The following is an 11,166-nucleotide window of genomic DNA, read 5'->3' on the forward strand; positions in this document are numbered from 1 at the left end:
CGTTTACACCGTACATTTAGGCCGCGGCCTATACAATAGATGTCCTTGTTTATCCTGTAGGTTAAACAAAGACACCTATCGTATAGGTCGCGGACTAAGCGCACGGTGTAAACGTAGCCACTGAGTGCGTTCAATAGGTGCATGTCTCTGTCTCTCTTTCGCTTTAAAACGAGATAGAGAGTTTTTAAGTCTTGCTTAAGTCCGGATATACAATAGGTGTTTTAAGCCTTAAGCCGTAAGAAATTGACCAATTACAGTCGAATTCGAGGAGAATAATCGACTGTGATTCGTCAATTTCTTATGACTTAAGGCTTGAAACCCTATTGTAGATCCGGACTTATCCTCACGACCCGAACAACCCGCGCGACCCGAATGACCCGAAAATATAATGAAAAATAGGGGGTTTCATTTTTAAAAAATCGACGTGACCTTGACCTGGCTTTGGCGACGCTATCCAAGGTCAAATCAATGATACCTTTTCATGTCTCTCTCCAAACCATACAACTTTTGTTTGAAACATTTTTCTGTATCTACTAGTTCTCGAGAAATCTTAACCCCGGATCTACAATAAAGTTTTAAGTCTTAAGTCATAAGAAATGGATGAATCGTAGTCGATAATTCTCCTTGAATTCGACTATAATTGGTCAATTTCTTATGACTTAAGACTTAAAACACCTATTGAGATCCTGAGTAATGCATTATTTAAAATGGGACACCCTGTATATATTTATGAAACTTGTTAATAACTTTTTAACGAATAAGGAACAATGGCTAAATCTTCTAAAGGTCCACTCAGAATCATGACTTTGACAATATATGTCAAGGTCAAGATTATTGCAGGTTGCCCTCCTTCCTTTTTGTAGTTTTAGCCAGGGTTGGGTAAGTTAATTATTTTTTTTAACAAAGTTATGTTAAAGTTAACAGCCTTGAAAATTTAACTTAATTAAAATACAAGTTAATCCATAATGAAATTAATTGAATTAAAAGTTAAGTTCATAAAAAAAGTAATCGAAAAGTTAAAAGTTAAATTTGGTCCGAACGAACAACCAAAAATAAAAAGAAAAAGAAAAAAATTTAATCATTTTACATAATTTTTCATATTTTTCCTTTCTCACAGCATATTTATTAAACACTGGTTATTTTTGTTCACAATTAAGTAATGATTATACAATATAAAATTACTAAATTATATACTCATTATCCTCTCGTATTGTGTCTGAGGATATATTGACTTAAAAAAAATCAAATTAATAGTTACCAATAAAAATATAACTAAATTAAGTTAAAAAGTTAAGAGTCTAAAATGTAACTAAGTTAAGTTACAATTAATTAACTTTTTAACTTTTTAATTTAACTTTTATCTTTTTAACTTAGCACTACTCAACTCCGGTTTCAGCACATAGTATGTATGTTAGGTACACGTAAATATACGATGACTCATATGCAGGTTCGAATAATTCTTATACTAATATGTTTATAAAAAATATAATAAAATTGTAAAATCCAGAGTTTTCAATTCTTTTTTTAAGTCTTCGCGTCGAGCACTAGTGTTCTCGTATTATCACATATTGTCGTTACTCATCGTCATGAAGATAAGCGTACAGGTTCGTCTTATTATTCGCTAACTATCTGTTCCTCGGAAATTTCAACCAATATTCCTTAATCATTTCTGCGCCTTTCTCGCCTATCATAATTGCTGGCGCATTCGTATTTCCACTTACGAGATTTGGCATGATTGAAGCATCAATCACGCGCAATCCAGTTACGCCATAGACTCTAAGCTGCGGATCGACTACAGCCTCGGGATCCCAGTAAGGCCCCATCCTGCACGTTCCAACCGGATGGTAGATGGTGGAACTATAGTACCTGATCATGCATTCCCAGTAAGGATCAGTGTACATGGATATGTGTTCGCACCCTGGAAACTGTTGCGAGTTAAGCTCGCTTCCAAATCGCTTGAAGGCATTGGTCCTGCTCAGAGCCACACTGATCTTCACTCCCTCTATTAATGTAGCGATGTCCTCTGCTTCCTTGAAGTAATTCGGATAAATGAGAGGATAATCGAACGGGTTTTTACTGCGCAATTTGATTACACCGCGACTTTTTGGTCGTAGCAACATAGGAATCACGCTCCATGTGTCCTTGTTGTTGATCGGTCTGAAAACGGCGTCATAGAACTTCTTCGTTAGTCCATGCACTTTCCTCAGTTGCTTACCGCCATCCGAATTCGTCGAACCGGAAATGAAATGCAGCTCGATGTCGGGAAAGTCTAGCGAAGCGTTTGCATATTTGGTGTTGACAAAGGCGACGCCCTCAACACCTCCAAGCACCGTCAAAGGTCCATCGCCCATCACAGCGTATTGCATTACCGTCTGGATACTCTGGAGCCGTTTTTCCACTATAGAAATCTCTTGATTAACCATGAATGTGAGTCCACCCAAGCCAATATGATCCTGTAAATTGCTGCCTACCTAAAGACGCAGGAATAAATCGTATCAATTAAATAAAATGAATATTGCTTGAAAATTTGACTGATTTATTAAATTATTTGATATATGGCATATATAAACTTTAAACGATAAAAATGTGGAGACTCCGAGAGAGAGAGAAACATCGAAAAATTTTGCATGAAAAAATTAAAGCACTAACCTTGCTATCTTGAATCACAGGAATACCGAGCTCTCGCAAATGTTCCTTCGGCCCAATTCCTGATAGCAAAAGTAGGTGCGGCGAATTTATGGCCCCGCTTGATACAATCACTTCTTTCTTTGCGCGCACACGAAAGACCTTGCCGTCCCTAACGAATTCTACTCCGTAGGTATGCTTTGATTTGGGATGCACCAGCACTTTGGTCGCGTGCGCGTGCATTGCTATGTGCAGATTCTTCCTGAGTCTGACTGGCCTAAGAAAAGCCTTTGCACTAGAGCAACGACTGCCGCGTCTAATAGTGCCCTGGGCGATCATAAAGCCGGTTTGAAATTCGCCATTGATATCGCGATTTTCGTATCCCATTTCTTGACCAGCCTCGACGAAGGCCGCCGCTAAGGGTGTGTGCCACGGTGCCTCCTGCACCGTCAAGTATCCGCCGCTCGCGTGATACGGCGTGCGAATCAAGTAAGGATTCTGGTTATCCTCGGATTTCTTGAAGTAATGCAGGACATCACGTGAACCCCAGCCAGGATTACCTTGTTGCTCCCAAATGTCGTAATCTCGTTTGTTGCCTCTTAAATAGAGCATATAATTAAGCACGCTGGAGCCCCCAAGAACCTTACCTCGAGGCCAATTGCAACGGCCGTTCTCCATTGCTACAAATATTTAATAACGTAAAAAAGAAATATGACAAAGAGAAACCGATAGACACTGAGTGTTTTATTAAGCATAAAAAAAGAAAGAAAGAAAGGGTGATGGAAGGACAACGGAAAAGTTATATACCTAAGCAAGCATCACCCTGTGGCTCAGTCTTGTATTGCCAATCCAGCTGACTGAGTTGAAGATATCCAGCGAAAAGAGGTACGTCCGAGACCTCAGGTTCGTCACCGCCTGCTTCTAGCAACAATACGTTCCAATCTTCAATTTCAGACAGACGGCTAGCAACTACAGCTCCTGATGCAAAAAGAAAAAGAAGAAAATGACAGAAAAAGTGTATTTATCTTTGTATTACGCTCTTATTATGAAATATTGCACACGTGTTTCAAAATAACGAGAGTTCGAACACATACACGTACCTGCACTACCACCGCCTATTACTATGAAGTGGTACGAGGGTAATAGCATCTCTAACGGTACATCAATTGGTGGTGCTTCATTATCCAAAACTTCATAATGAAAATAGGCGAGCGACGCAGCAAGAATCGGAAAGAACAATGAAAGTCCGCTAGTTGATGCTGAAGTCAAACCTCCTGCCAGAAAGCTTTCGATGCCCATTTTATTTTCTTACGGTGCTTCTTACTGAAGAGCAAAAATTCATAAATGTATTAATATTCCACTATGCAGTATTTATTTTCTTATTATACGATTATACCGCTGTCCAAGGTCGGTATTTTTTTACTTGAAATTGAAATGTGTCGGTATTCACACCCGTTCACACGGTATTCAATACCGTTTCTACTCCCCAAGCAACAATCGACGTCACTTGGACGTCCAAACCAAATCCCGTAAATATCTTTCGCACGTACAATGTGCCGCCCAAAGACGTCTAATAGACGTCATTAGTACGTCCAATCTCGAATGGCACAGATAATTCGGAAATTATTCATCTTTTATGATCAATAAATTATTGGAAACTAACAGAAGGACACCGAATAGTTATTGAACTCTAAAATAAATGTATATAAAGTCGTTTGATAGTTCTTGGTTCTCGGATCTTGCTGACGACGATTGTTCGCGCACTGCTTGAAAATTAAACATATTGGCAATGTACAAAGCATAAAAACTTTTAACGATTTCAAACTAGTATCGTCCCTAAGATCGAGCGTCGCACACTATGACAAAACAGCAATGAAAAAGTAGGAACGGTAATAATAGGTGTGAATACCGACATATTTCGATTTCAAGCCAAAAAACACCGACCTTGGACAGCTCTAAATTGTAACTTATTAATTCGTGAATGTGACTCTTTAATTAAGAAATTTCTACTCTCTCTGTCTAAAGAAGATGCTTTATCAAAAATATTTCCGATTGTCACGTAACAGCATTACAACTTTCTCAAAGAATGTTTTTTCGTGCGAATGATATAAATAATAGTGTTATTTATTCTCTTTTTTTCGATTAAGACAATTGAGGACTTTTCTAGAAAACATATAACCGATTAACGTGCTATATTGTTAAAATAAATTGGCAATCATTACGTTAGAAACTGACAAAGAAGAAGCCACGTCTGAGCAATCTGACAGCGCAAAATGAATATCAATTACTCATGAAACTTTCAAATCTGTAAGTCGTTTCAAGCGAATTTGTATGCATCCGCGTTATTCATAATTATTTCGTAAATGTTCTTCAATTCCCTACTGTTAAATAATTTTATTTGTTTAACAGATTGTCGTGTAAGAAATCACAATAAGATACGTTTTGCACAAAGTGTGATGATAATGCATTCCTTCGTTGATTTTTTATTATATTATGACGGTGGTATTAACTAAACAAATTAATGTAACCTTTATGTCATGTGAAAAGTTTATAAATAAAATGTACATTTATTTTAAAAGTCTGATCTCTTTCTGGAAATTGCTAAAATGACACACGTGACTCTTATAATAAACTTTTTTTTTTTTTTTTTAATACGTATTTTTCTTTTGCCAACATACTAGGAGTTTAATGAAATTATAGAAGGAGAGAGAGAGAGAGAGAGAGAGAGATGAGAAAATTCAGAGACCGAATTATAAGTAAAGATGAGAAAATCACGGAAATGTGAAACATTGCTCGTATTAATACAAAACAAAGGAATTAACACAAGCTAAACAGCTTCGAAAAGGAAAGCTGTACTGGTTCAATTGCCTACTTCCTGAAAAACAACGGAGAACGTGTACATTCTAGAAGTTTCCAATATCTTGAAATATTTACACGTTTCAAAAGTTTTAATCTCAATAAACGAGAATAAATTGAAATGAATAGAAATGAATTCATTTCGACATTTCCGAATTCGCGCTTTTGATTTTTCAAATTCATTTGAATTCATGAACACATCTGAATTCAATATGATGAATAGCTCTTTCGTATTTTAATTCACATTTCAATAAAAAATAATATAATATGGACATGAATATATACAATAAAATAAAATATAAAGACATAAAATAAGCTAATATATATATATATATATATCCGTATTTAACATGATGAATAGCTCATTTTATATTTTAATTCACACACACATTTCAATAAAAAAATTATATAATACGAACATAAATCATTCAAATTCAACATGTTAAATAGCGCACATTTCATATTTCTATCCAATTGAGTCCAAAAATATTTATGTTATAAATAAGTAGCCATGAATACATCCTAGTTCAAAATTATAAAAATTATACACATTTTTATTTAAATAAAAAAAGTTATGACGAAAATAGATATGTAAGTTCTGAATTTATATCCGAGTGCAGTATGGAATAAGAATATTCCTGTTTCGACCGAAATGAATATAAAAATATTATATTTATAAAGAAGGAATTATAAATGTTATTGTAAAATCAAAAGAATATTTACAGGAAATTTATTTTCAAGTCATTGTTTTATTTTCTATCCGTTTTATGAATAGAAACGAATGCCATCAGATATTAATTTATTTCAATTCATTTCAATCCAGCTTCAGACTCTAAACCATGAATTCGGATAAATTAAAATAAATTGCAATATTTAGGACTATTTTAAATACAATCTTAAAATATCATCAACCAATCACAAAGCTGTATATTAACATCTTAAGATATTACTTAAAGGCTGATTTCACCATTTCCAATTAATTTGATCGGCCAATTATTCTTGAAACTGATCAATTGCATTTGTCTTTAAATAGAATTCACCATAGTTGACACTTAATCGATTAATCATCATGTTAATCGGAGTGAAACTGGCCCTAAAGTGGTTTTGAAATAAGTACCGACTATGAATATCGTCCTTATAAATGTAACAATCTTATTCTTTTACCGTCTCTACTTATTGATAAAATCACTCCTTGTAATAAAATATACGATAATATAATGGAAATATTGCAAGTTATTATAACTTTAATATTTTAAATCCGCATTTTGAACTTCTCATTGCTATAAACTTTAGAATTTTATCAGAGTACGAACTATTTTTCTTTTTCTAAAGAAGCTTAAGTTATATATAGATGATTTTAACGTACATATATATATATATATCATATTAAATAATCCCCATTCTTTAATCATAGAATTTCTATTATCACAAAAGAGAGAGAAAGAGAGATAAAAAGAGAAATTTGCCTTAAATTGTCTGCCTACCTTCTTTCGAATTTTATTTAGATTTTACCAAAGTCAATCCGCTTGCGTGCGTTTCCGATGTTTATAAATTTAACAACACGAAAGCAAATATGTATTGTATTAGTACGCTCTAAACACATTCAGCAACAGTTTTTGATGAGCTGTGAAAAATGTATAAAGATAATTCTTCCGTCGTATTGAAACATTGAAGTGAAACTTGTTCGTTGAAAAATATATAATACTAATAAATGCGAGCAGGTCGCGAATATTAAATTTGCTGATCAATCGATAAATAAAGAGACGGAACATCCGAACGATGTTACTCGACGAAGAGCAGAGTGATACTGATCGTGACCCTGTTACAGCCGTGACTACCTGCACGTAGCCATGCAAGTACTTCATTAAGATATCTATCGGCTATGGTTTCAGCTTACGACAGACCCATAAAGTATCGTGCGTAACGGTCAACGATTCTCTCTCTTTCTCTCTCTCTTTTCCGGTCTTTCAATATTCCTCCTTGTCCCGTAAAGTATCGTGCATAACGGTCATCAATTTTCTCTCTTTCTCTCTCTCTTTTTCGGTCTTTCAATATTCCTCCTTGTTCGTTTCATGCCGATTCGATACGTTGGTATCTTTTTCATTTTGATCCCGTTTTCCGTTGTCGTTCTCTGCTTGTCTTTGAGAATCGTAGCTTCAATCGAAAGACGTTGTATCTAACGTCATATCTAAATTTCTTCAGATCACTTCGGATTTTATAAGTTTTCTTCGATTATACTTAGATTTCATAATTGTATATATAAAGAATTCTAAAAAAGATATACAGGGTGTTTCCAAATTAAATCGCAAAACTTCGGGAGCGTGTAGAGGAGTAAAAAACTAAGAAAAAAAGTCCTATAGACATATGCTCGTTTTTGCTCCGTTTCAGAGAAATCGAAAAAAAATGTTTACATTTCTTGCCATATCTAGCACCGACATATTTGATTACATTTTCCACTTTCTGTTATGAATTTGTCAGTCGCTCTTTGAAAGCCTTTAACAGTAGATGAATTTTGTCTTTTGCAATATAAAATGTATGTAATTATTATAAAACGTATTAATATAAAACAAGAGGTTTGTTGCAAGCTCCAACATGCTCCTATCATAGCTCCTACTCACTCTATTAAGTGCATTGGAGTGAGTAAGAGCTATGGTAGGAGCATATTGGAACATGTTGGAGCATGCGATGCCAACAAATCTAAGGTAATACTACCTGAATTATATACATTTGATATTAAAATTTCAATGAGGTACATATGTACTGTTGTGGATTTGTTTATATGATATATATATATATATAAATACATATAATACAAAATAAACCTTTTTAGCATTTTTCAAACTAAGAATAAAAATGTACTTAGCACAACCATAGTACACTAAAAAAATAATTTTATTTTATTTATATTTTACTATCATCTTACGGTATATTTAAGTACAAAAACAAAAGGTTGCAAAACATTTTTGAATTTGAGAAATATGTCACATATTTGTGCATACTATAAATCTCGAACTATAAAAGCAATTCTAAAATAGAAATATTTAAAATTGTAATATTGCACTGAATTCAATATGTTTTTCCCATATAATTTTAGAAGAGTATATAATATATCTCACACACACAATTTAGAAGTATTACAATTTGCAGAAACATAATGTAAGCATGGTTATTGAAAATTTGTGTTAGCAACCCTAATCAAATATAAACGAACTTAATCTAACGAAATGTAATTATGAAAGTGGCCTCTTATAAGCTTTTAATTGATTACGATTGTATATGGAATGAATATGTTCAAACATGTATTTAAAAAAGTATAAAAGATTATCATACTGTCCATTGTATTTCTGCATTAATTCTTCGCTATTAATTACAGAGTATTGATGTGTGTAATCCGTATAACGTGTATTCTTTATAATATCATTTACATCTAGATATCTTTTTATAGTCTCTTCATAGTCCTCATCCACTCCAACAGCACATGTGTGTAATTCCACTAAAAATTGATGAATTGATTCAATTGTCGCTAAATACCATCTTGGACTGTCCTTTTGATGACGCCAGAATTGAGAAATTCTTGACTTCAATACCACGCAACGTAGTTCTGTGTCAATTATATAAAAATAGTAAGTTTTTTAACAGTGACATAAAAGATTTGTAATAATTATAAAAACCAAATTTTTTTTTCTTATTTATTACCTCTCAATCTTTGGTCTTTGTATATTGATTTGGTCTGATGCCATGTACTATCAATGAAAATAGCCCTTTTTATGGGCCATACAGTCTCTGTTCTTTCTCCTGAAGCATCATCTTTTCCTTCTTTTCTTATAAAAAGATCCTTAACACTTATATTCTTTGCACTATCTTTGCCAGGAAAAACTAAAACAGTCTGAAAGTAGCATCCATCGAGTTAAGAACCAATTAAGAATTGAAGGACTTGAAAGTAGATTATCATTACTTTTCTTACTTCCTCTTTATTTGATATTTCTGGAAAATCTGGATACGTATAGATTTTTACATCCGCCGGTGCAATGATCGCGGCATGGATAGCTGTGCTCTTGCCAGGTATCTCGCGAGGGTGCTTAATAATGTCGATTTTAATTGGCAACTGAAAAAAAGTAATGCAGAGTAATTATAAAACTGGAACACAATGGTACAGAATACATTTTAATCTTTCTTTCAAGCAAGACACCAAGTCACAATAATATTAAAATGATATTAAAATGAATCGTTACTGATTGAAAAGTGATTTTTATTAATTATTTTGGAACCTTTTTTTATTTCATTCTGATGTATGATTTGTATTCTGCTTGGGCTGTCAATGCATAATTTTTCACTTTTTCATTACTGTGTTTTACACAGAAAATATCCGGGTATCCATATCATGATAGAAGGATTAAATTAACGTTAAATTTATAATAATTCAGTTTTATTCAAGTGGCAATCAATATATACCTTCACTCGTGGATAATATTTACATGAAAGAACAGGATGGTAACAGGTGTAACAGAAAAATTTTCGTGATTTTTGACATAAATCGCACTTTCTTCTAGATTCGACCAATTTTAGTTCCCTCGTATCATTAATTTTCAAGTAACAAAAAGGATTTCCATCGATTATCCTTTGTTTCTCGTCCAGCTCTGACAAGTGGTCAGTAGAATGTTTAACTGTGCTTTCCGCCATATATATTTTTGATCGAAATATTCGAAATATCAGTGTTTATTTATAATAATAGAACACCATAATTCCCGGTCACAGGTAAATAAACCTGATAACGTCACGGAACAAAAATAAGTACATCAGCATGGCGAATCCTTATTATTAAATAACTTTCATGAATAGTAGCCTTTAGAGTAATTTAGGCCGGTATTCACAATCAGATCTTATATTTAAGACCGTCTTAAGTTCAGTCTTGAGGTGTCATGAATCAACCAAAGGGCCGCATTAGCTTCTTAAGATATTACTTAACGCCTGGTTTATGCTTCGGTCTTAACCCTAAAATCCTAAAATTCAGCCAATGAAATACAGATTTCTGTTAGGACCAATTAAGACTGGTAGCCCTATTGGCTGAATTTTAAGATTTTAGGATTAAGACCGAAGCATAAACCAAGCATAAGACGGTCTTGAAATAAGAACCGACTATGAATACCGGCCTTAGAGTATATATATATATATGTATATATTATATATAATAATATATATATACACAAACACATATATATAAAACTTTTGGAATATATACAGTAATGCGAATTGTGAGTAACTAAATTCACTAATTAAAATCTCTTACAAAAAATTTGCATTAAAAAATGTTTATATATTAGACAGTATTCATATCTTAAGTAATGTCTTAAGATACTAATATGATATGATGTGGCTCTCTGATTGGTTCGTGACATCTTAAGACTGTACTTAAATTAAGACGGTCTTAAATATAAGAATTGACCGTAATAGCTATAATTGACTACAATCGTCTATATTTAACTATTATTATATTATTGTATTATTATTATTATTGTTATTGTTGCTACTAACTAAGGCTGACTCTCAGGCCGGAATCAGACTACGCATTGAATATTGAGATTGAAGATTGAAAGATTGAAATTTGATCAATCAAAACAATAGAAGCTAAAATTCCTTTGTCCTTACTAGTCAAATTTTAATCTTCAATCTTCAATCTGAATCTTC

At 33.3% G+C, this 11,166-nt stretch overlaps 2 protein-coding genes across 4 annotated transcripts; both read right to left on the minus strand.

The window, feature by feature from the left end:
- Positions 1–1,500: 1,500 nt before the first annotated feature.
- LOC108728415 (glucose dehydrogenase [FAD, quinone]) lies at positions 1,501–3,958 on the minus strand. Its single transcript, XM_018456967.1, has 4 exons — positions 3,726–3,958; positions 3,433–3,603; positions 2,650–3,305; positions 1,501–2,471 (listed from the first exon to the last, which is right to left on the minus strand). Exons 1-4 carry the CDS (start codon positions 3,922–3,924, stop codon positions 1,626–1,628), a joined length of 1,872 nt encoding a protein of 623 aa, XP_018312469.1. The 5' UTR covers positions 3,925–3,958; the 3' UTR covers positions 1,501–1,625.
- Positions 3,887–10,243, minus strand: LOC108728418 (DTW domain-containing protein 1). Of its 3 annotated transcripts, none has more exons than XM_018456974.1 (5): positions 9,934–10,243; positions 9,446–9,586; positions 9,178–9,367; positions 8,907–9,082; positions 3,887–3,948 (listed from the first exon to the last, which is right to left on the minus strand). In XM_018456974.1, the coding sequence occupies exons 1-5, from the start codon at positions 10,159–10,161 to the stop codon at positions 3,946–3,948; spliced, it is 738 nt and encodes a 245-aa protein (XP_018312476.1). In that variant the 5' UTR covers positions 10,162–10,243; the 3' UTR covers positions 3,887–3,945. The 3 variants fall into 3 exon arrangements, with proteins under 3 accessions (XP_018312476.1, XP_018312475.1, XP_018312474.1); XM_018456973.1 differs by lacking the exon at positions 3,887–3,948 and adding an exon at positions 7,678–7,750; XM_018456972.1 differs by lacking the exon at positions 3,887–3,948 and having other exon boundaries at positions 8,712–9,082.
- Between the last annotated feature and the right edge of the window lie 923 nt (positions 10,244–11,166).

The sequence above is a fragment of the Mycetomoellerius zeteki genome, unplaced genomic scaffold (genome assembly GCF_001594055.1).
Source record: "Mycetomoellerius zeteki isolate Tzet28-1 unplaced genomic scaffold, Tzet1.0 scaffold612, whole genome shotgun sequence".
Taxonomy (NCBI): domain Eukaryota; kingdom Metazoa; phylum Arthropoda; class Insecta; order Hymenoptera; family Formicidae; genus Mycetomoellerius; species Mycetomoellerius zeteki.

Coding starts and splice junctions, on each gene's coding strand:
- LOC108728415 (XM_018456967.1), bottom strand. CDS start 3,924: ATGGGCATCGAAAGCTTTCTGGCAGGAGGTTTGACTTCAGCATCAACT. Junction 3,306..3,432: donor ACAGGGTGATGCTTGCTTAG/GTATATAACTTT, acceptor AAATATTTGTAG/CAATGGAGAACGGCCGTTGC. Junction 2,472..2,649: donor CTGTGATTCAAGATAGCAAG/GTTAGTGCTTTA, acceptor CTGCGTCTTTAG/GTAGGCAGCAATTTACAGGA.
- LOC108728418 (XM_018456972.1), bottom strand. CDS start 10,161: ATGGCGGAAAGCACAGTTAAACATTCTACTGACCACTTGTCAGAGCTG. Junction 9,368..9,445: donor AAATATCAAATAAAGAGGAA/GTAAGAAAAGTA, acceptor TGCTACTTTCAG/ACTGTTTTAGTTTTTCCTGG. Junction 9,083..9,177: donor CAAAGACCAAAGATTGAGAG/GTAATAAATAAG, acceptor TAATTGACACAG/AACTACGTTGCGTGGTATTG.